At 38.4% G+C, this 26,305-nt stretch overlaps 1 protein-coding gene across 1 annotated transcript in view; it reads right to left on the bottom strand.

The window, feature by feature from the left end:
- ATL2 (atlastin GTPase 2) overlaps positions 1 to 25,586 on the bottom strand; it is a 41,949-nt gene extending 16,363 nt beyond the window's left edge. Inside the window, exons 1-5 of the mRNA XM_029283391.1 lie at positions 25,494 to 25,586; positions 8,573 to 8,829; positions 4,020 to 4,154; positions 2,666 to 2,770; positions 259 to 309 (exon numbers count right to left, since the gene is read on the bottom strand). Coding sequence (XP_029139224.1) covers positions 259 to 309; positions 2,666 to 2,770; positions 4,020 to 4,154; positions 8,573 to 8,829; positions 25,494 to 25,563 — 618 coding nt within the window. The 5' untranslated portion in view covers positions 25,564 to 25,586. The remainder of the gene's footprint in view (positions 1 to 258; positions 310 to 2,665; positions 2,771 to 4,019; positions 4,155 to 8,572; positions 8,830 to 25,493) is intronic.
- Positions 25,587 to 26,305: the final 719 nt, after the last annotated feature.

The following is a 26,305-nucleotide window of genomic DNA, read 5'->3' as shown; positions in this document are numbered from 1 at the left end:
GGTGTAAGTGCATTTCAAGTAACAGTAATTAAAAATCATGTACACAAAGTTTTTAAAGAGGATTTAGCCCCATCATCTTACTTCTATCAACTTCCTGCATTCCCTAAAGAGTCCCCTTAATAGGGAACCTTTCAAAATTGAGCCCATGAAGGCACAAATGTTGTCAAAGTATGTTTTTGACCCTTGACACCTTTCATGTGCAAAGAGCTTATTAAAATATTAGTAATGGGAGTTACTATAGAATCAGAATATATTTACTTGCAAATGCTGAAGATCATCTTCTTGGATGTTCTGTGATAGATTGTATACCTATAAAATATAATAGTTTTCACATTTATTAATTTATTAAACAAATTTATATGGCTGCCCAATTCACATATATTGAATCTGGGTAGCTACGATATTAAAAATTCACAATGTAAAAGCCCATAAATAGCCACTCCATCCCCCAGTGGCAACAACCATACGACCCAAACCCTAATTAAACATTAGGTGATTTGCTTTTAGATTTTTAATAGTTTGCCAACCAAACTAAACAGCATCTTAGGTGGAGAGTTCCCTCAATCTCTAATTGGAACTGAAAGTTAATAACACTTTTCTAAAAAAAGTGTTCCCTCTTCAATCTCTCTGTGAGAGGAGATGAAGGGTCTGGAAAATGGTCTGGAAAGGGTCTGGAAAGTTTTACTTTCCCTCCCCCCCCCCTCTGCCTGGTAGAGTGGAATGGAGAGACTGGAGAAGAGATTTCACAAGATTGCTGTAACTTGCTTGCATAGCATGCTCGTAACTCCCAATCCCAGTCTACTGTCATAATAACATTGCTTTTAATGTGCAATAGACAGTAAGCAGGCACTCCAGCATTCTAAAGAGCCAGGAGAGTGGTTAGGAGACAAACAAAAACTGAAGGAGTGAAACTGCCTAGTTTTGTCTTTTTCCAATGGGAAAACAGTCACAGGATTTCCCATGTTAGCCACTACTTAACTTAGCAGTGGAATTGCTAGTCCCAATTAGGGGTGTTAAGTGAGAACTACTGTAGACATAATTAAAGCTGAATGCTTATGATGACAGAGTTTTCTGGTCAACCGTAGCAATCAGAAAATCCCAGCAAAATAAAACGGAAGACGACATTTAGACTAGATCTTGTAATTAACATTGGATGTCACTAGTAAAGATGCTCAATTTAAAAACGTTTAAATACCCAGAAGTAGCAAGCCAGGGTTTTATTTTAAATTAGTTTGCTAACTGTATCTCATTTTATTACCAGAGAACCTGGTAAAGAACATTATTTTTCTTCTTGAACATTTTAATATCCTACCAGCAATAAATATATATGGATTTTATTGACAATAGTGAACATTTCAGATTGGAGTGAACTAATAACTTTCACATACAGCCCAAGGTCTTGAAATCTGGAGAAAGCACACAGTGTAGTTATTATGAAGAGCCTACAAGTGAGTATTAATCCACTGTAGTAGAAAAAATGACTGTGCTTCCAAAGTCCCTGAAATAGTTGTGAACTGTCACTAGGGATATTGAAGATGAAGGTCATCTGTACATACAATCACTAGGAGTCAGGCTTCGCTCAAATAATCAATATATTATTAAGGAGAAATTAATCAATATATTATTAATAATCAATGATCAATATATTATTAATAATCAATGATCAATATATTATTAATAATCAATAAATAATCAATATATTATTAGGGAGAAATTGATTCCAAGCTGGAGTATAGTCCCTGTTAATAATGATATTTGAGACCAGCATTTCTGTCACTAAAGTGATGTGGCTCTAAAGTGCAATGTCATGTGAATGTGCCACTTAGTGATGGCAATTCTGCCAGTCTCCGGCTATCATCACTAAGTAAATTACCAAAGGTCATTAAGAGAGGACTTCCTGCCAGCTTGCCCGCTGACTTTCTTGTGGGAAGCTGACAGGAAGATTGCAAAGGTGACTGTAGGACACGGCAACAGATGCAACTTAAGGGACCAGTCTTAAGTACCACTCATTCATTGTTGTAAGTCCATATGGTTGTTGAATGAGTGGTCATTTAAGTGAGGACCATCTGCCTATGCACCTGTGCAGAGAGACTTATTAAATTCCAAAATAGTTAAATTAGTTAAATTAAATTTATACATAGACACAATGCCCATGCATTTGCTAATAGATTCCATTCCAGAAAAACCTGTACAGGTGATTATCATTTACTAACCACTCATTCATTAACTATTTGAACTTCAGATCCTATTTTATCCTTTTAAATATATAAATTATATTAGACTGAAATTAAAAATATGGACTGAATGGATATTTGTATCCTGGTTTTCCCCGTTTTAATCAAGATCATCCACTTCTACACTGCATTGGCTTTTCAAAGCTAGACAAAGAACTTTTAAAATCTGTATCATACTTCAGATTATTATATTTGAAGCTTAATGTTCTAAGTGTCTGAAAGCTGTAATACAACCGAAAGATTAAGCATAATGGTTCTTTCTATAATACATGATTTATATATTAAACATATTTCTATGCTGTAATAATCAAAATAACATAAAACAAGAAAGCAATAAATGGTTTTACTATTATGTTTTCAGGTGACATATGTATTTTGAAATAGGGAAAATATTTAAAGTCTACCATCATCTGATATGACTACACACTTACCTGGACTGAACTTGTCATGGTGCTTAAAGCAAATACGGTTGCACAGTCTTTGATAGTTGATTGACTATCAAAAGCACCTTGGGTATCCATTAGTAATACAGCAACCTACAGAGGTTTTTTTTTAAGAAAAAAAGAATGAATTAACAATTCTTTCACTTTAAATTTGAAAGCAGTGTTTCACTATATTTTGATTCCCTCCATTCAGTCACCAGATAATGTACATTTACTTTCACAACCACTTTAATTAACAGTCAAAAGTTTAAAAAGTGACCAAATAGCTCAGTATTCATTTTTTTGAATATGAAGCAAAAAAACTCACAAGTGAAAATGTGCATAATGCTATATGGTGTGGTTGGGTATAAGAAGCATGTTTATGCTAGTAAATATTACTAGCTATATAGACCACCAAGAGGCAGTACTGGATTGCTTTAATCCTTATTAGGTATTATCAGTTCCTGGTTGAGACTCTGAGCACCACAGAATAACATCTCACTAGGAAACTAATCAAAGGTGGTTTGATTACCTTTAGGTGGTCAATGTAACTGAAAATACCACATAGGATATACATTATATAAAAAGAGAAAAAAATTCCTCCTATGGATGGATGGAAATAATGTCAAACCTTGTATACAAAAGTATGGCATAATTTAACATACAGTATGTATATCTGTATATATTTCTCTGAAGGGGAGATGGACCACACAGCTTTATTTATCTAATGATTAAGGCAGCAGGACAGAACCAGAAGAATGTGAGCTCTAGTTTCACTTTAGGCATGAAAGCCAACTGGGTCAGTCACTCTCTCTTAACCAAACCTACCTCACAGGGTTGTTGTAAGGAAAGTAGGAGGAGGAAGGGGCATATTTGCTGCCTTGGGTTATGTACAAAAATAATAAAAGTGAGTTAAAAACAAATCATTCTGAGAGTAAATGTTACTGGGTATTTTCAAAAGTTCAATTCCATCTATTATACTGCATATAATATTAGACATTCTTAACATTACAATTAGTTATAACACTAAACAAGTATACAGTAAGGCTGAAACTGATGAGTCAATGATTCTCAGGCCATTATGTAAAAAGTATTGCTGTTGCTATAGCTAGGAAAAGAACAGCCAAGTTCAAACAGCAGGAGGTAGACTGTACATGTATGGAAAACTTATTTCTGTCTGCAATCTAGCCATGCTGAGTCCATGAAATTCCATGCCTGGAGAATCCTGACAATCTATTTCAGAGGTATCTAAAACATCACATCAACTCATATCAGGAAGAGGGATCAAAATATTTTGCATTCACTTTTTGCTTGCTCTGTTCAGTAAGTCAATAAGCATTATGTCAGATGCTTAATGGATTACCTTTGTCCCATCAGGTTTGGGAATTATGAATACTTCACTCCAAATCTGAATGCCAGTTGTTTCTCTCTCACACCCTCCTCTCCACGTAAAGCCAGTCAAAGGTTCACTACTTCCACCTATCCAAGAAGATGACTCCTATAACAGAACACACGCATATACGTATATATTTAATAATGTGGGAGGCCCAAGGCAATCATGCATTAATATTGTATGCTTAATTTTGACTAATATGAAAAACCTGAGTCATTACTAACAAGTAATCCTTGTGTTACAACGGCAATGGGGATCTAAATTCTGTTGTTAATTGGTGCAAATTAAAGCGCAATGTCACGCTGCATCACTTAGCAATGGCAGTGTCGCAAACCCAGGACTTTGCTGTCATTAAGTGTGGGCGTACAGTTTGGCACTACAGAATGCATGCGGGTGCCAAGGGCAGGTTCTATGGCTCATGAACATCAGTATGACTGCAGGAGGGCCAGCTTCTAAGGCTATGGGCCAGTGGAGGCCATGGACAGCACTTCCAAGTACGGCTGGGTCAGCAGCTGTTGCTAGCTATTGCCAGTTGTTAAAGAGAATGAGATCCATGGGATCTTGTACTCCATATTGGGGCTCCTTGAGAGAAGACATGGTGACAGCAATTTATAGGTATAATTGCAACCTTGCCTGCCAACTTCCCTGTTGACTTTGCTTGTGCGAAGCCGGCAGGGAAAGTCACACATGGCAATCATATAGAGAATAGAATAGAGCTGGAAGAGACCTTGGAGGTCTTCTAGTCCAGCCCCCTGCTCAAGCAGGAGAACCTATACCATCTCAGACAGGTGATTGTCTAGTCTCTTCTTAAAAATCTCCAGTGATGGAGCACCCACGATTTCTGGAGGCAAGCTGTTCCACTGGTTGATTGTCCTCACTGTCAGGAAGTTTCTCCTTAATTCCAGGTTGCTTCTCTCTTTGATCAATTTCCAACCATTGTTTCTCATCCTTCCCTCTGGTGCTCTGGTTAACAAAGTGACCCCCTCTTCCTTGTGGCAGCCCCTCAGATACTGGAATACTGCTATCATGTCTCCCCTATTTCTTCTTTCTTTAGACTAACCAAACCCAAGTCCTGCAGCCGTTCTTCGTATGTTTTAGTCTCCAGGCCTTTGATCATCTTAGTTGCTCTTTTCTGAACTTTTTCCAAACTCTCAACATCTTTTTTGTGATATGGTGAACAAAATTGGTTGCAGTATTCTAGGTGTGGTCTTACTAGGGTTTTATAAAATGGTACTACTACTTCACATGATCTTGATTCTATGCCTCTTTTTATACAACCCAGGATTGTATTAGCCTTTTTGGTTGCTGCTACACATTGCTGGCTCATAGTCAAGTGATCATCCACTAGGACTTCAAGGTCCCTCTCACAGTTACTGTTTTTAAACCAGGTCTTGCCCAATCTGTACTTTACCTTTGATTTTTCTAAATGTAAAACTTTGCTTTTGTCCACATTGAAACTCATTTTGTTGAATAGGGCCCATTGTTCAAGTTTGTCTAAATCTTTTTGGATCCTGAGTTTGTCTTGGCTACTCCTGTCAGTTTGGTGTCATCTGCAAATTTAACAAGTTCCCCTTCAATTCCCTCATCTAAGTCATTGAGGAAGATATTGAAGAGTACTGGGCCTAAGACGGAGCCTTGTGTCCCCACTGCTTACTTCTCTCCATGTGGATGTAGTGCCATTGAGGACTACTCGTTGAGTACGGTTTGCCAGCCAGCTACAGATCCATCTGGTGGTGATGTTGTCTATTCCATCTTTTTCTAGCTTACCAAGGAGTAGGTTGTAGTCTACTTTATCAAATGCCTTATTGAAATCTAAATATACTGTGTTCACAATATTTTGCTGGTCTACTAGTTTAGTCACTTTATCAAAGAATGAAATAAGATTGGTTTGGCACGATCTGTTTTTAACAAACCCATACTGGCTACTGGTTATGACTTTGTTTGCTTCTAGTTGTTTGCAGATCTGTTTTTTTATTGTCTTTTCTAGGATATTCCCAGGTATTGATGTTAAACTGATTGGTCTGTAGTTTCCTGGGTCCGTTTTTTTTCCCTTTCTTGAAGATGGGAACCACATCAGCCCTTTTCCAATCCTCAGATACTTCCCCCAGTGCTCCAGGATTTATGAAAGATGTGGTGCAATGGTTCTGAGATAACATCTGCCAGCTCTTTCAGAACTCTGCAATGTAATCTGTCGGATCCCGGTGATTTATATTTGTCAAGGTCAGGTAGGTGTTCTCTTACCATTTTCTTGCTTATTTCAATTTTTGTTTCTAGTATGTCTTTTGCAGTGGTTTTTTTGGTATGTTGGGCTACAGTTTCTTTTTGTGTGAAGACTGATGCAAAATATGAGTTAAGCAGCTGTTTTCTCTCTGTTCCTTTTATTTCCTTGCCATCGTCTCTCTTTAGTGGACCTAGTTTCCTTGACTTTTTTCTTGCTGTTAATATGTTGGAAGAAACTTTTTTATTATCCTTGATTTCTGTTGCAAATCTTTGTTCGTTCTGAGCCTTTGCTTTCCTGACTTCATCTTTGCATATCCTGGCTGTCTGCTGATAATCAGCCTTAGTTATGTGCCCCTCGTTCCATTTTTTGTATTTGTCCTTTTTGTCTTTCAGTTTGTCAGAGAAATCTTTCTGCAGCCATGCTGATTTCTTCTTGGATTTCTTGTTTTTTTCTCTCAATGGTATTGTGCTGGTCTGGGTTTTTATAATCGCATTTTTCAGGGTTTCCCACGCTTCTTGGGTTTTTTTCCCCTTTAGGATTTTCATCCATGGGATCTTTCCTAGGTTCTCTCTGAGTTTATTAAAGTCAGCTCTTTTGAAGTTTAAGATTGTTTTCTATTGTTAGTGTTTGCAGTATATTAAATTCCAGTATGATGTGGTGACTTTCACCCAAGGTTCCAGCAATTTCAATTCCCTCTATCACTTCTTCTCTATTTGTAAGGATTAAGTCCAGTATAGCTGCTATGCCATAATCACAAACTGGGTACCTGAATGCACAGATTGCAATCATATAACTATGGTGATACTGCAGTGGTTGCAGCTTCAGGGACTGATTTAAAGTCCCCCTCGTTAAAGCACGCTCATGATTTTAGTTACAAGTGGTCATAATTCTGAGGACTAAAAATTATCACACTTAACTCACAAACTATTCTAGTTCTATTTTTAGTCCTGTTTATGAAAAAAATTATGACAACCATTTTTAATATTATTATACAAAGGGTACATGCTTTATAAAGCCTAAAAATTGAGCAATGCATGCAATTTTTAATGGATTTTGCTCTATTTGTGTATCTTTCCACCTCCATACTTCTCCCTCTATCTCCTGCATTATTGACCTTAGTCCTTCACAGTACATTTAGTTTTGGACTTTTGACATCATTTCCCCTTTGCTTTAATTTAATTCTTTCCTGATAATATTGGCAAAGAACCTGAAAAACATATCCTTCACAGTCTTTATGACACTCAGAAGAGATAGGGTAAGTCAAAGGAAGTGTAGTCTATTTGAAAGTTAATAGATGTCTTAATGGGAGTAACAATTTAGGTTACAGATAATCCTCACTTAATAACAGTAATTGGGATTGAGTTTCTGCCTTAAGTAATGTGGCTGTAAAACACGATGTCATGTGGCTCTACAGCTTAACAACAGAAATTCCAGCCCTCCCAGTTGCGACTGTTAGCAAATCATAGCAGATCATTAAGGATTCACATAGTTGCATCTTTGCATTTACAACATCCTGCCTGCTTTTCCATTGACTTTGCTGATAGGAAACCAACAAAAAAGCTTGTGAATGGAGATCATATGACCACAGGGTCACTACAATTGACATAAACACAAGCACAACTCAAGCCTCTCATTCAGAACTGTTGTAAGTTCAAATAATCACCTCTGCCAGTGAAACAGAGATGGTGGGGATGATGCGCACATCGTCCTGGAGCTCCATTCTGGGCTCCAGAGGCCTTTTCTGAAAGCATCTGCCGGTGAAACAGAGGCCAGGGATGATGGACGTAAGCAGCAGCAAGCGGCCGCAGAAGAAGTGGAGCGGCAGCCAGGCTCCTTGACGGGGCTGTTGGTGCAGCCGTTGCAAGATACAACAGGTATTGGGGCATGGGAAGCCTGGCTGCAGGTGCCCTGCGGCAAATTAAGCAGGTGCGGGGCACGTGGGGCAGCTCCCCTCCCCACCTCATCTCATGTGTAGCAACCAGACGGAATGGGCGGCTGGACGGCTGCGTAGGCTCTTAAGTAGGGCTTATTTTCAGGGTAGGTCTTATTTTCCTGAAAACACGGTAGTTACAAATAGTTCCTGGCATACGTATACTGTTTCGCTTTTTAGTTCTATTATATGGTTACCAAATATAATGTTAATTAATATTAACATTAATTAGCTATGTTAATTATATATACCTCAAATTCCCTCAATAATGTTTAGAAATATGAAATCCTTACACAATTTGGAACACAATAAAACAAATCTTAAGAGGAATACACTTTTGTTAATTATTCTCAAAGTAGTTCAGTTACCCACCTTGTTATACATATACCTAAGCATGAAATCCAAGAGAAATGATTTGCCTTTACGGAATGCACCAGCAACAGAAACTACTACTATGTTGAGGTCTCTTATATGCTCCTGAAGCAAGATTCTCTCCAATGCTGATTCATCCAGTTCAAAATTATGGTCATCTTCATGAGCGAGAACTATCTGTACTGGGCATGGCTCTTCAGTAGTCACTTCATCAGCATCCAAAGAGGCATTCTCTTCTGCATCCTCATAGCTCTCTCCTAGGAAATAATTGGATAATATTATATACACCATTCCGTTTGATATCTTCTGTAAATATATAAAAAATAAAATACAGGCTTCTTATTACTACTTTGTAATATTATTTTGATATAGTTAGAATATCTGCCTAAGCCACGCATTTTACCATTTCAATTGGATTCCCTCTTCCTATCATCAAGAGCTCTGTTTCTGAACCCTGGGAAAAATTCATTTCTACTTAGCAACTGAATCTAACAGTACCTTAATTCTACATTAAGCCTAAAATATAAAAAAAAAATTTGGTGCCCCCTCCTACACTTTGAATGACAATATTATTCAAAACTAACTGTTCTATAGATTTCAAAATTCAGAGCTGTATAATTAGGATGTTGCCAAATGAAACAGGCAAGACTCTACAATCTTTTCAGGTCTAGAAATCATCTTTAAACCAAACACAATTGGCATTTGAAGAAATGCCAAAAATAATTTTAAAAGTTTCTTTCAACATGTGAAAAACAAGAAAAATGTCAAAGAAACTATCAGCCACTAATGGGAGAAGATGGAAAGGTGGTGATGAGTAACAGGGAGAAAGTGGAACTGTTTAATTGATTATTTGCATCCGTCTTTACACAAAAGGGAAAAAGAGTCCAACCTATCAAAAACAGTACCATAGAAGACAGAACAGGAATACAAATCAAAATAGGCAAGAAAGTGGTGAGAGAACATCTATCCACTCTAGACGAGTTCAAATTGCCAGGACTAGATGGATCACATCCCAGAATTCTGAAAGAGCTGGCAGACGTGATCGTGGGACCACTGAACAAAATCTTTCAAAGCTGTTGGAGCACTAGGAAAATTCCAGAGGCTTGAAAAAAGCTGATGTGGTTCCAATCTTCAAAAAGGGAAAAAAATGGATCCGGAAAAGTATAAACCAATTGACCTGACATCAATACCTGGAAAATCCTGGAAAAGATTATCAAGCAACAGATTTGCAAGCATCTAAAAACAAACAAAGCTATTACTAGAAGTCAACATGGATTTGTTAAAAACTGATCATGCCAGGCAAACCTTATTGCTTTTTTTGACAAAATGATTAAATTAGTGGATCAGGGAAATACTGAGGAAGTGGTTTACTTAGACTTCAATAAGCATTTGACAAAGAAGACCACAGTCTGCTTCTTGGTAAGATAGAAAAATGATAGACAGTATCATCACCAGTTGGATTAGCAATTGGCTGATCAACCACACTGAACATGTAGTTCTTAATGGAACTACATCTACATAGAGGAAAGCATGCAGTGGGGTACCACAAGGTTCTGTCTTAAGCCCAGTATTCTTTAACACCTTCAAAAATGATTTAGATAAGGGGATAGGGGAGGAAGTCATCAAATTTGCAGATGACACCAAGCTGGGAGAATAGAAGAGATGTTCAAATGCAGAAGGATTTTAACATTCAACAAAATGCAATTCAGTGGTGAGAAAAGGTCTTACACTTAGGCAAGAAAAGGCAAATGCACAGTATAAAACGGGTGGTATCTGGCTCAACAGTAGTGACTGTGAGAAGCATCTTGGTGTCCTAGCGGACAACCACTTAAATAAGAACCAGCAGTGTGCTGCAGCTCCAAAAAAGCCAATGCAATCCTAGGCTGCATCAACAGAGAGATAGTGTCAAGATCACTTGAAATAATAGTACCGCTTTAGTAAGCAAGCCCACACTTGAAGTACTGGATCCAGTTCTAGTTACTACAATACAAAAAAGATGTTGAGATTCTAGAAAGAGTGCAGAGAAAAGCAACAAGGATAAGGAGTATGGAAGCTAAACTGTATGATGAATGGCTGCAGGAACAAGATATGTCTAGTCCAGGGGTAGGCAGCCTTGGCTCTTTTATGACTTGTGGACTTCAACTCCCAGAACTCCTGAGCCAGCCATGCTGAGGGGAAAGGAAGAGGTTTCCAAGCTAAGCCATGCTGGCTCAGGAATTCTGGAAGTTGAAGTCCATGAGTCATAAAAGAGCCAAGGTTGCCTACCCCTGGTCTAATCTAAGGAAGAGAGCAACTACTGGTGACATGACATTGAAATGGTGAACAAGTGATACTGAGTGCAAAAGCATTCCTGATCTCCAGCTATTATCTGACTCATCTGAGAATAAGAACATAATCAACTGTAGGTATATTTTCAGTTATAGTTCTGAGCCTTTAAAAAAATAGGGTAATACTTTATCCAAAAAGTTGGATATGGTGACATGATAGCAGTCTTCCAATGCTTGAGGGGCTGTCACAGAGAAGAGAGTTGACCTATTCTCCAAAGCACTTGAGAGCAGGACAAGAAGTAATAGGTAGAAGATTATCAGAGACCCGATTTAGAATAAAGGGGATGTTTCCTGACAGTGAAAATAATTAAGCTTGTCTCCAGAAACTGAGGGTGCTCCATCACTGGAGGTTTTCAAGAAGAGATTGGACAACCATTTTCCAGAATGGTATAGGGCAGGGGTAGGCAACCTTGGCTTTTTTATGACTCATGGACTTCAACTATGCTGCCTCAGGAATTCTGGGANATAAAAGAGCCAAGGTTGCCTACCCTTGGTATAGGGTCTCCTGCTCGAGCAGGGGCTTGGACTATAAGAGTTCCAAGGCCCCTTCCAACTCTGTTATTCCAGGTTCTATGTTTTTACTGGTTGCTGCTCACAAGCTTATATTCCTTGCCATATGGATGGAAGGATGGATTATCTCTATTTCCTTGTCAAAATTATAAAAAATGCTTTTTTTTAATATTTTGCATGTAAATTGACCATATTTATTATTTTACATTTAAACTGACTTGTAACTAAATTAGATAGGTGCATTAAATTTGGTAAGCAATGTTTTAAATATACCGGTAATTTTATAAAAAAGATATACATTTTATAATAATATATTTTTATTATAAAAATACTCACTGGGAGTCAGATAGCATATACACGTAATATATTATTACTATTATTTAATAAAATATTAAAAGATAATCTCTAAAGCTACTCAGCACCTCTGCTTTTATAGCGCAGTAGCATTTTATCAAGACTTTCACAACAACTGTTGAGGATTCAACATCTCTAACAGGAGTGTTCTAGTTCAAAGTTCAGCCAACAACCTCCTCCAGAAGAAGCTAAATCAGAACAGACTAGAAGAAAAGTAATTTTAAACTGACAACTGGCTCAATTACCAGCTAGCTCCTACCCTGAGTAGAGAGCATTGAGATCGAAGAAAGAAAGGCTTCAAGGCAGCTGGGTACATTACCTAAGTATGAAGAAAGAAAGCATGGATTTCCTAACATAGACATGTCAAACTCGCGACATCATGTGACATCGCACAACGTATCGGGACAGTTCTGCCATTGACGGCAATGGGGTGGGCATGGCTTCTGCGTGATGCATCCAGCCGACGGGCCGGCAATTTGACACCCCTGCTCTAACAGCAGCAAGCTAAATGAAATACTGGCATCTTTCAAGTATGTTAGTTTACAATTCTCAGCATACTGAATATGTATTCTAGATGGGGTAGTAATTAAACCAAAATCACTTAAACAGTATGAAAAGTCATAATATGGCTTCAGTGGTAGCAGCTCCTTCAACTAATTCCAAATCTAAGATAGAATCTGGTTGGTCTCATAAAAAAAAAAAATCCAGTCACAGATAATCCTAAAGGTAAGCACAGCTCAATAACGAAACCAATTACGCAAAGATCTAGGCCATTGTTTGTTGGATAAATTTTAAGCTGAGGATAGATAGCTACCTGGGATGTTTTAATTTGGATTCTGCACTGAATAGGGGATGGGATTCAATGACCCATGTGACTTTTTTCCAATTTTGAAATATGGATTCTAAAAATCAAAGAATCATAATGTTAACCCAACTATCTTTAGGACAATTGTATGATATTATGGAGCAAAACCTCATGAGGAAAACCAAATCAAGCAGTCGTAGAAAGCAAACTTTCTGCTTTAGGAGGCCAAACTTTCCTCAAGTCTTTCTTTTCTTTATCTCCAAGTAATGCTGACAGAATAATTACACAAAGCCAGCAAGGAACAGAGGTGCATTTTGTGGCCTGAGGTGTTTGTGTTTTTTATAGAATGAGATACAAATATGTGCATTAAGTTACAAGTCTTAAAACATTTATAGGAAGTCCTTGATTTATGACCACAATTGAGTCCAGAATTTTGGTTGTAAATCATTGCAGTTGTAAGTTGAGCAACCATGTGACCAAACTTGAGTTTATAACTTTTATAATGCTGGTTAGGTGACTCACTGCAGTCATTAGTGAATCAAGTAGTCTATAAGCAAATCTCATGGTCATAAATCATATCCAGCTAATCCAATGGGATTTTTTTTGCTGGAAATGGCATCAAATGTTGCAATATGTGATCACATGACCACAGGATACCATAATCGGTCATAAATGTGACTCAGTTGCCATCACCCAAAATGCGATTACATGACTACTGGGGTAAGCAGCAGTCACAGTTAAGCAAATCACTGCAGTTGTTAAGTGAATCACATGATTGTTAAGTAATCCAGCTTCCCCCGTTAACTTTGCTTGTTGGAAGCCAGCTGGGAAGGCTGCAAATGGTGATTACATGAACCCAGGACACTGCAGCTGCTGTAAATACATGCTAGTTGCCAAAAGTCCAAATTCTGATCACTTGAGCATGGGGATGCTTCAACAGCCGTAAGAGCAAGGACTAATGTAAGTCAGTTTTTTCAGTGTTGTAACTTTGAATCACCGTTAAATAAATGGTTGTAAGTCAAGGACTACCTGTAGAAGAAAAGATGAATTGTAAAAACAGAACACTATGCGGAACCTTAATTAACTCTGTTGGGATAAACTGAGTTAGCTATTCCTGTTGGCTTTTTTATCAATGGTTTTAATTTCTTAGGTTTATTCTTTATAGACAAACTATGACCCTTAGAGTCATCTTTTGAGAGAAAGTTAATGCAGTCTGATGCAACCAGAATGAAAATTAAATTTTCCAATCAGATTCTTGTCCTCTTCTCCTCCTCCTTCCTTGCTGCTTCTCAACAACCTCTTGACCATGATTGTTCTCTTTTTCCACGTGGTATAATTAGGCTGACCATATTTTTTACCCCAATGATGGACATTCCTATCATCATCTTAGAAGTGTATCTATATCATGTGATCACAGAGATAGTCAATGACCAGAAATTTGGGAATAAACTTGGTCTAATCACGGTATAAATTTCAATTCCATAGAAATAATGGGCCCCAGATATCTTGCATATTCTTTAAGTTGGCCAATTTGAGCTACCTTGATTCAAAATTGTTCCGGTATAATGAACCAAGATACAGCAAGATAATGACACAAAACACATAAGTCACACAAACAAAGAATGGTTGTAGCAGAAGAAAGTTAATATTTTGGAATGGCCAAGTCAAAATCCTGGCCTTAATCCTATAGCAGTGATGGCGAACCTTTTAGAGACTGAGTGCCCAAACTGCAATCCAAAACCCACTTATTCATCGTCGAGTGCCGGGTGGGTGTGGCCCATTGGCTGGGTGTGGCCAATTGGGTGGGCATGACTGGGTGGGACTAAAAAGGTCAATCAATCAATTCCAACTTTGCAAGAAGTTTTGTTTTCCCACGAGAAGTTGAAATTGACTGATTGAACCTTTTTTTTTCTTTTTGCACATGGCGGCGGAGGCCTAAAGCGAAAAGGTTTTATAAAACCCAGCTGAAGGCCTAGGACTGGGGCCACGACGCGCGTGCCCACAGAATGCTGCCTCTGGCACCCGTGCCATAGGTTCGCCACCACTGTCCTATAGAAATGTATGGAAGGACTTGAAATGGACAATTAATGCAAGGAAGTCCATTAACATCCCTGTATTGAAGCAGTTCTATAAGGAGAATGGGCTAAAATAAAATAAAGTAGATTTGCAGGACTAATCAACAGTTATTGGGAACTTTAGTTGCAGTTATTGCTGTCCAGTGGGGGCACACCAGTTACTGAAAGTAAAAGATTCAAAATTTTGTTACACACAAATATGCAGCAAATATGCACAAATATGCAGCTTTGAATAATTTTTCTCAATAAACAAGAATAATGTTTTTGTCTCATTTGTTTAATTGGTTTCTCTTTATTTTGTTTTAGGACTTATGTGGAGAACAGATCAAGTTTTAGATATTGAAAATTCAAAAACACACACAAACTTTGAAGCACCATTGTAGCTATGGCAAGGTAGAGTAGAAATAGTTTTAAATTTTTACTGTTTTTTATGTATTTATATTTCACACTTCCTAACTGCCCATCTCCCTCAGAGAGGGACTCTGAGCAGTGTACAATTTAATCAATAAAATTAAGCATTAAAAACAGAATAATTTAACATTATTTTTTTAAATATAAAACTTTGTAAAATTACAAAAGATGGAGAATTCCAAGATGGACATTGGCAGTTGTTAATAGAAGTGTGTGTGTGAAAGTTCTCATGGGGCCAATCAGCCCCATGGTTGTGTGGGCCTGTATCCTTCACACAAGGCTATACAGCCAGGTTTTGACCCCTTTGTGCAAGGCCAAAAGCCTAGGCCTAGGGGCTTTCCTTATCTCTGAGGGCAAGATGCTCCAAAATGAAGGGATAGCGGCAGAAAAGGCCCTCTTCCTAGACCCTGACAGTCAAAATTCTTTGAGTGATGGGATCTGTAGCATGCTTTCCCTGCCTGATTGAATAGGACAGGCTGATGTGACGGGCTGAAGCCAGTTTCATAGTTAACCTGGCCCTATGCCATGTAGGCTTTATAGCTAATAACCAACACCTTGAATTGTGAGGCCCCATATTGAACCGGTTGAAGCTTCTGGAAACTTTTCAAGGGTAGCCCCACATAGAGTGCAGTATGCTTCTACAACATTAGTTGGTTTTATAGGTAGCCCTCGATTTCAACTGATTGCTTAATGACTGTTCAGAGTTACAACAGCCTCAGAAAGGGTACTTTACAGCCTAAAGTACTTCTAGCCATCTTAAAATGTTGCACTGCCCCTCCTACAGTCACATAACTGAATATTGGGCATCTGGCAGCCAACCTACAGGTAGGATTGGTAGCACTGGTTGCAAACTGTAATTTGCAACATTTTTTGTCAGTTTCTGGCAAAAACCGCCCATGGATTCGCTTAACTACCACATGATTTGCTTAACAACTATGTGACTCAGACTTATACCATGTGATTCACTTATTGACTACCATAAAATAGTTATAAAATTGGGTCCATCATGTGAATGCCTCAACATGACCAAAATTCTAGTCCCAATTGTGGTCTTATCAAAGACTATTTATATTCAAATTTATATAGCCACCCATCTCACCCAAGGCAACTAAGCAGCACAAAAGAAATTGTTTTACTCTACTGTTCCTTACAGAACAAGAAATAAAGTTAGTCCTTGACTTATGACTGCAACTGAGACCAGAATTTCCATCACTAAGCAATGCAGTCATAAAGTGCAATGTCACACAATCACATCCCTGAGTGACAGCAGTCTTGGCAGTCCTGGTTGCAAACTCCAGATGTGTAAGTTAAGTGGAAAGTGGAAGGAATCCCAAGTAAGGAGCATGAGAGTGTAACAAGGGGTGGGAGAAACCCTGTGCAGGTCATGGACAAGTTGGGGAGCTACTGCAAAGTGACACGAGCTCAGGAAAACTGAGGAAAGAATATGCTGCAACTCAGGAATGTTCCAGCAGCATAGCGTAAAGCTGCTGCACCCAGGAAGCCCCTTCTTTTCATTTCCATTCTTTAGTCTGCCCTCAGTTTCAATACAGAAGAAGCTTACCCCTTCTTGTATGTCAGAGCCTTTTAGATATTTGAAAACTGCTATCATATTTCTCTCAATGTTCTCTTTTGTAGCTAGAAGTTGCCAATTTCTATAATAGTTTCTCACAAGCCTAGTTTTTCAGATCCCTTATGATCTTGGTAATCCTTTCAGAGATACTCCAGTTTCCCAGTGAGGCACCCAGAATTGGAACAAGTACTCCAAAAGTGGAACTGAATCAATACAAAGGTTGGAGACAGATTTTTTTTAAAAAAAATTCTAACAAAATAGAATAGAATTAAATAATGAAAATACATAGAGCAATAGTACAAATATATACTTATGACCACAACTGAGCCCAAAATTTCTGTTGCTAAGTGAGACATTTGGTAAGTGAATTTTGCTCCATTTTACAAATTTTCTTGCCACAGTTGTTAAGTGAATCACTAGAGTAGTTAAGTTAGTAACACTGTCAACGCTGCTAATATTGTATATTCTTGCTTTGACAAAATATGCAGAACTGTTTGGTATTTTTAGAGTTAATTCAGATGATGGTGGGGGGGAGGAGAAAGATAGGACTGCTTGGGAAGAGAACGGAAGAGAACCTTTGCCCTTCCACCTGATAGGAGAAGGTGATATATGACAGCAAATTTAGGGAGGGAACATGCTGATAAATTAATTGCTCAGGAGAAGAGAATTTAGTTCTTAGCATCCCTTCGGTGTGCCGACATGTTGTAACATAAATAAAAGACTTTTTAGGAAAACAATGCCTGGAAGTTCTTTGAGTGTTTCATTAGTCGGAACCTGACATACACAGTTGTTAAGTGAATCTGACTTCCCCATTGACTTTGCTTGTCAGAAGGCCGCAAAAGGTGATCACATGACCTTGGAACATTGCAACCATCATAAATATAAGTCAGTTGCCACGTGACCATGAGTCAGTTGATCACGTGACCATGGGGATATCTTGCAATGGTTGTGTGAAAAAGTGTCATAAGTAACTTTTTTTGGTGCCGTTGTAACTTCGAGTGGTCACTAAATGAACTGTAAGTCGACGACTACCTGTATTTTCCACAAAGTTGAAACCTACCTGATCCAAGAGATTTTACCTTTTTTTTACAAAGGATACCATGCAGTATAAAGCCATTAAGTGAGCAAGTTAAATTGTTCCTTCAAGCAAATTCTTGTCAAGTTTCATAAAGATCCTATTCAAGTTTCTTTGAAACTAAGGATACTCTTTTAATTAACAAATGCTGAGTTTTTTCAGACCTAAATAGAAAATATTTTAAAAATCATTGCCATCATTTTGAACTGGAACCAGAAACAAATTGAAATTCAATCTGACCAACTGAAGTTTTTGAAGATCACATAGCTTCTCTCAAAATATAACTAACACAGATCACATGTATAACAAAAAATGTGATATATGCATCCACAAACTAATCTATAGTTTCTGAAACAACTGGCACGTCTGTCTAAATGAAGCCAAGACACACCTGGCTATAGCTGTTACTTAAGAATCCAGGATTAGATTCAGACAGATCAAAGACAGCAGAATAGATACAAATCCTTTTAAGAGTGCCGTAAGCTTGTTTCAAAGAATTACGCTAATATACAATTATCTGAACATAAGCATATTAATTCTACCATTTGCTGCTTAAATGAAATCAATGCCTTTAATCACATATACTGTTAGAAAAAAATATTTCTACAAAATAAAATAATAATAAAGACCTATACCATTTTGGACAAATGGCTGTCCAGTCTCTTCTTAAAAACCTCCAGTGTTGAAGCATTCACCGCTTCTGGAGGCAGGTTGTTCCACTGGTTAATTGTTCTAATTGTCAGGAAGTTTCTCCTTAGTTCTAGGTTGCTTCTCTCCTTGCTTAGTTTCCACCCGTTGCTTCTTGTCCTGCCTTCAGGCGCCCTGGAAAACAGCTTGACACCCTCCTCTTTGTGGCAGCCCCTGAATATATATGTATATATATTCCATGAGAAGTTAAATGATTAGTCATGGACATTTAATTTTGCTTACATATGTTTTTATGAGGATAGAAATGAGGTAATAAACAACATAAAGGCAAGCTTATTCAGTGGACAGAGTCCTACAATCTTATTCTTTACCACACTAATTTTCATGACTTTACTCACAACAAAAATGTTATATCAGAATATTTTAAAGACATTCACTTCAGATATGGGAGCCAAAAGCATACAGATCGGTACTGTGTAACAAAAGCATAAGAAAAAAGGTAAAAAACATAAATATATGCTACTTGGCTATGAAAGCTTCATTTAGATATTACATTTACACCATTATTTATGAAATTATTATTTCAATTCTATTTTATCATTATCTGTGGTAAGCCTAGTTTAATCAAATTTCTTGTTAATTAAAATGTATACTACAGACAACTGATATATATTTTCAAGGGGAGTACTATCTTATCCAATACAGGTTATATCCCTATACCAAGACCCTTTCTATTGACTAGAAATACTCCAGATTTTTCCAAGTATAAAGATAATCTGCAAGTAGTCTATTATCAGTTTTTGAAACCTGTAATTGAAACCTCCTGACTCTATGAGACTTGAACAAACCAAATTAAAATCAGATGCTTAAAGTACTTAACTTGAATTTAACCTTAACAAAAGGTAAATAACAGAATATAACAAGCCCAAGGATTGTCTTTATGCTCTTCATCTACTGCAGGCATGTCAAACTTACGGCATCATGTGACGTCGCGTGACATATCACAACTTTTTCCCCATTGCCGGCAATGGGGTGGGCTCGGTTTTGGCGTGACGCATCCAGCCCACGGGCCAGCAGTTTGACATGCCTGATCTACTGTATCTATATGTAAACCTTGACTTATGACCGGACATTTAGCAACTGTTCAAAGTTATGATGGACCTATCTTGGGGCTACTTATGTGATTCAAAGATCTGATGGTCACTCCTCTGGTGGTCATGTGATCAAATATTGGGTGCTCAGCAAAAAGGCCACATCTATGGCCATTTGCAGCAACCTGCGGTCCCGTGAACACATTTTATGGCAGTGTTGCCAAAAATCGGGACTTCCGGTTTTCAACAAAACCACATCCATAGCAAACCATTGGTTTGCTTAATGATTGCAGATTCACTTGTGAATGTGATGACTTCACTTAATGACTACCACCAAATTGAGTCAGTCATTTTATGACTTACGACCATGATGAGCAGGTCCATTATGGTTATAAGTCTAGGACTATCTGTATCTGGATGTCACAGCATTTAAAACTACAAGTCATATCACTTCCCACTCAGAGGGAAGTTATAAACCAGTGAGATTGCATCAGTTGTACCTAAGTAAGTGATTTGGCTGTAATTAAAAAAATTAATTAGGTTTTACCCATCTCTTGTATAAGGATCTGAATTCTTTGATATACAATTTTAAGGCTTATATGGATTATAATTCTTGGTAATGAACTTGTTTAGTTGCAAGTACAGGTAATCCTCAACTTAGAACAGTTCATTTAATGACCATTTGAAGTTACAACTGCACTGAAAAAAATGACTCAGAACTGTTTTTCACAATTATGACCATTGTAGCATCCCCATGGTCACATGATCAAAATTTGGGCACTCAGCAACTGGCATGTATTTATGATGGTTGCAATGTCCCAGGGTCATGTAATCCCCTTTTACGATCTCCTAGCAAGCAAAGTCAACATGGAAGGCAGATTCACTTAGCAATCTTGTTACTAACTTAACAACTGCAGTGAGTCACTTAACATATATTTATTCAGAAGAAAAAAACTACAGCTTAAACAAAATACTTTTCATTTCATTTGCTCTTTCATTTCAAATGAAAATGTTATTTAGACACATCTTCTGAGCAAAAAACAAAACAAAACCTAGGAGCTAGAAACAAGTTTCAGGCTCTCCATTGACCACCCAAGAGGAACAGATCTCTAAAGTGCCCAATTTATGTGCAAGGTTCAACTGACAGCCATAGACTAGTTAGCCTTTCCTACCAGCTGACTTAATGTAGAATAGCAGATCCCACATATTTACTCTATTTAGACAAAGGTTTTAGAAATAACAGTGAAGCATCGACTAAACCCATGGTGGCGAACCTATGGCACACATGCCACAGGCGGCACACGGAGCCATCTCTGGTGGCATGCAAGCCATTGCTGGGCCGAGCTGTTCCCTCCTCCTCTCCGCGCATGCGCAGCTCTCCGCACATGCGCAGTCTGGGAATAGGCCAGAGGCTATAAAAGGAGCAACTTTCGGCAGAAGCAGCATTTGCTGCAGACAGTGAGAGAGCGAGCACAAGTTGGAGCGGACAGCAAGCGAGCGAGCACGAGCTGACAGCTCGGTGGCCACGCCCACTTGGTGGCCACGCCCACTTGGTGGCCATGCTCACCCGGCACCCAGTGATGCATAAGTGGGTTTTGGGTTGTAGTTTGGGCACTCGGTCTCTAAAAGGTTCGCCACCACTGGACTAAACTAAAGGTTTTTATGTGCTTGCCTTACATGAAGTAAATTCATGTACCTTTGAAAATTAAAATGTAATCCTGCACAATTCTTCCATACCACTGTATTATAAACATTGGTACAAAAAAATATTGTGCTTCAGAGCCTAGGAGCTTCTAGACGTATGACAATCCCTACTCCTCCTTTCCAGCCAACTTTATTCCTCTTTTCTTTCCCCTGGATATTATTTCTTTCCTTTCCATGCCTTACATATGCCCTAATTTCCTCTAGTAGTGATTTCTAAACTAATACTATCCTAGCTTATTCTTTAAAAAAAATAATGCAAGTTCCTAGGCTCTGAAGCACAATAATAATGTATTAACTAACAAGCAGTTTTTCTATAGCTGTTTGCAATATGTGACAGGCTAAGAAACAATTGTTTCTTTTTACATAGCACAGGGATGGATGACTTGCAATCTTAAGCTGCATGCAGCCCTTGAGCTACTTTCATGTGATCTTTGGACTAATTTCAAAACCTTTATAGAAGGGAGCAGATCAGACTTCCAGTAAAATGTATCTGTCTTTTCTTTATAGTCTGGCTTCTGGCAGAGAAAAAAAAAGGACATTAATTCCCAAAAGATAGTATTAAGAAAAAGGGCTCACTCCTGTTTTTGGGTAAAGTATGTAAGTAAATGCAGTAAACAAGTGGTAAATATATAGACTATTCTCTGCTCACTAGGAGGAGGATTTACTAAAATAACTTGAAATGGTGGATAGTTAGCTTTGCTGGACCTGTTAGTTTTCATCATCAACTGTTTATTTTTAACTGCCTGATCAGTACAGGGCCTGCTGCATAAATCTGTGTTGATCTTAATTAGGAGTCAATACAGATCTCTTAGAGAGGGTCATCTGGCTTCATATCTTAGGACAATAATTGATAAATGAAAGATAGCAAACTGATAATCCTTATAAAATATAAATGAATTTGACCAACAGCAAACATGACTGATTTATTATATAACTTTTTGAATATGGTATTATCCTATTTTTTTTAAAGGCTCAAAACTATAACTGAGAATCTTCCTATAGCTGATTAAGTTCTTATTCTCAGATGAGTCAAGTAATAACTGGAGATCAGGAATGCTTTTGCACAGTATCATTTGTTCACCATTTCAGTGTCTTTTTTTAAAAAATGATTTGCTTACCATCTATTTTACAAATATATATAAAATCTATTTTGACATACATTAATTAATTAGTTTATATTGTATATAAACTAAAACTATAGATAGGCTTCTACTTAACAGTTCACTTAGTGACAGAAGTTAGAACTAAAAAAGGTGACTTATGACCATTTTTCACACTTATGACCTTTGTAGCATCCCCATAGATACATGATCAAAATTTGGATGCTTGGCAACTGGTTCATATTTATGACGACTGCAGTGTCTCAGGGCCATATAATCCTCTTTTGCGAACTTCTGACAAGCAAAGTCAATGGGAGAGCCAGATTCACTTAATTCCCATGTTACTAACTTAACGACTACTGTGATTCACTTAACTATGGCAAGAAAGGTCATAAAATGGGACAAAATTCATTTAGCATCTATCTCTTAACAGAAATTTTGGGCTCAATTGTAGTCATAAGTAGAGGACTACCTGTACTTTAAAAAATTGTTCAAACTTTCATTAAAAAATTAGTTCTACGATCTTTAGGTATTTTTAAATTTTAATTCAATTCAAAATATTAATAGTAAAAAGTGGCATAATATAAAATTTCAAGTCAACAAATTATGTTCTTAAACCTAGAAAACACTACTCATTTTACCTATAATTAATGAAACTAACTATAGAGGTTCTCAAATTCTGAAACAAAACTGTGATAAATGAATTCATGCAACCCACTTTATAAATAAATTAATGGTTTTATTGGCATAAGAGCTGGGCAAAAAATACTTTTAGTAATTAAATTTCATGTTGTAGTATATGTTAAATAAAACAATGACAGAATTGTACAATTTAATTTTCAAATACTTATTTTATAAACAAAAATCATATAATTATGTTTTGATGGGATGAATAACCTTGTTATCCGCTCTTATACATTCTGTGCAGTACCGGTAAGTAATTTAGGAGAATAGCCTCTAACAATATCTGGGAACATACGGTAATTGTTAAACTTTGTTTACTGAAAAGTCAGTCCCCTGTGCTCAAGACAGCCTATCCATGTGAGCTGAGCATAGGCTTACAAATATTGTTTTTCTAAATAAAACCATAAATGCAAATTCATCAACTCTCAATTAAGTGATACAAAGCATACCTTCATAGTGTACATTACAAAGATACATTTTGAGGAAGCTAAATATACCACTACAAATTTTCTAAGGGAAAATATTTATAAAAATGGTACTGGCCAGGAGTTTTATGCTTTTAAAAAATTCACTTCAATTAATTTACTGTAGGACAAAATTTATATTGAAATGTTCTCTAACTTACAAATCCCAGTGTCAACTCAATATCAATTGTCATGTTTATTTATGGAGAGATGTGCAACAAGCATTATACAAGCATATTCCCCTAGTGGCTTGACAACAAATATGCATACACATTTATCACATGGCAAATACAAAAGCAAAACTTCTTGACTACTTCTCAATTTAGACCATTTTGGTTGGGAAAATAAAGCCTCCAGTTTTTAATTAAAGTTCATATTCCTCTGTCTTCTATTTCATGCAAAGATTGCCACAAACAAATTGCAAAAACTAGACAGAGGGCAACAAAACACACAAACAGTTATTTAAAGGAGAAACATTCTTGGAAGTATTTAAAACTAGGTCACATATTCCAGCTGTAAACGATACATTCAAAAAATCCTTTCATAAAATACTGCAACCACTATTATCAGAGTTGCCAACCAGAAGATATTTGCTTTAAATAGTTTGTTCCTTTCATCAGTTAGACTTTGCTACAACGTTTTAGCGACGTATAGTCCAGCACCATAATTTACTTGTAATACTTTACACTGCTATATTACATGATATAATGCACTAGAACCCACTATGTCCACTGTGCCATTTATACTATTTTCAGTACTATTAAATAACAGCATAAAGCCTGTATAAATAACTCAGCTACCCAACCGAATCCATTCTAATTACACACAAAGAGCATATGTTCTGCATGCAAAAAAAAAACAAAAATCCCAAGTTTGATCACCCACATCTAGGTAAGAACTTGAAAGCCTTGAAACACGAGTGCTCCTAGTCTAATGCAACACAGCAGTGACACTGAGTAGGCTCTGAAACGATTTACATCTACTCAAGAAGTACTCTTCATGAAAGCTATAATCAGGCAGGCATCATGGACCAAGCCCGGCCCTACCACGTGGGTCACTGCCTTCTTTCACTCCTTTGACACGCTGGTTGAGGCTTGCCACACCATATAGCTCAAGAGGCATTGCAAAGGGCGCCCGCTCCGACTGACTTCAAGCGGATACAGGCGTGGAAAGAGCCAGGCCTATTTTAGCCATTCCTAACCTACCCTTCGTGGGTACTGAGTAGGGTTGACAGGTCTGCTTCCAAAAAATAGCGGACAAGCGGGGGGGGGGGTTAAGTAGTAAAAAAAAAGTAGACTGTACAGCTTTAGGTTACGTACCATTTTATCGTAAAGCTTTTGAATAAAAAAAATGTCCATTATTTTGTGAAAAAAAAAATAGTGAACAGAATGTGAAAAAAGTGGACTGTCCACTCAAATAGTGGACACCTGGCAACACTAGTTACTGAGATCCCACGTCTGGGGATCACTGATCCAAGAGACTCCCCCGCCCCCTTTCTGTCAAGTTCACAAGCGCCCACGCTCGCCTATCCACACGTTATTCTTCCTCCTTATAGTGGGTGAAGCCAGTGGCAACATATATACCAGGGCGCTCCCCTTTACCACTAAATAGGCCAACAGACAGTTCAGGTCTTTTTTTTCCTCGTTGCAGCTGCAGTCACGGCGGCCGTTGGCCACGCTGGGTCATTCTGCCTGCTGGCTTTTTCCCCTCTCTCGGCTTCCCCCGTCTCTTGCTGCCCACCGGCACGGTCTACACTCACGGACCAACGCCCCTCTCGGAGAAGACACCTACCCACCCACCCACCTCCCCACCGGGAGTGGGACGAGGCCTTCTGGCAACCTCCCTCGACCTAGTCCACTGCTGCGGGAGAAAGGGTCGCTCCCAAGGAAGAAGGGAAGACCGAATCGCCGGTCTTCTCGGCTCGCCCAGACTCTGCCCACAGCAACTGGCGCGACACCCGTCGCCCGCACGCGGAGACCCCCGAGGGAAGCTATTCCTGCTCTCAGCCGTTAACGGGAAAAAGAAGCCGCCGGGCTCTAGATCCGTCATCTGTCTTCAACAGGGATGCCGGCGCTCCTTTGCTGAAGGCAGGCGGTTAGTTACCTGTCAAGTCCGGTTGAAACCGAGGCTGTTCCTCTCGCTGCCCGTACCGAGCCGCGTCTCCCTCCGCCATCTTGTCCAGGTTTAAAATTAACTCCCCGTGACGTCAAAACGCCGCCGCGAGCCTTTTATCAACAGGCAGAGCGCGGCCGCGACGCGGTTTAGAAAGCGGGAGGGTCCTAGCGCTGCCTTCTTCTTCGTCGCCAAATACTAGTTTTCGAGCGCGCGAACGTGCTGTTTTCACACTCCGAGTTTTGCTCAGTTTAGCTTACAGGGGTTCTCAACCTTGGCAACTTTAAGACTTGTGGACTTCAACTCCCAGAATTCCTCAGCCAGCTTTGCTGGCTGAGGAATTCTGGGAGTTGAAGTCCACAAGTCTTAAAGTTGCCAAGGTTGAGAACCCCTGGTAGCAGTTCATTTCCCATAATTCAGCCACGTGGGAAGTGTCATATTTATGGATATCACTTTGAAGTCATAAAACTTTCTCGGAGAAAAGGGGGGGATGTAAACCTAACAAATGAATGGGTCAAGCACTAAAAGGTCCCTTCGTGTGCCTTCCCTGAATTGAAAAAGGCTGTATAAGTTTTGCACAGCGGGTCTAACTCCCACATAACTGTAGACGGATGGGATTAGGTTGCAATCCTTCGGTTCCTGATACTGTCAAGACCAGGAAATTTTGCACGCGGCATGCACGGGAAAGCTGCTGGTAACTGAATCTACTCCATTTCTACCTTAAAACGGGCTCATCTAGACCAGGCGGACAACTGATCAAAAGATAACGTTCCAATTTCCAGTACAAATTGAAATAAAACGTA

This window comes from Protobothrops mucrosquamatus, unplaced genomic scaffold (genome assembly GCF_001527695.2).
Source record: "Protobothrops mucrosquamatus isolate PMUCROS unplaced genomic scaffold, P.Mucros_1.0 scaffold_57, whole genome shotgun sequence".
NCBI lineage: Eukaryota > Metazoa > Chordata > Lepidosauria > Squamata > Viperidae > Protobothrops > Protobothrops mucrosquamatus.
Note: the sequence above shows the minus strand (reverse complement) of the source record. Positions and strands in the feature narration are given on the sequence as shown.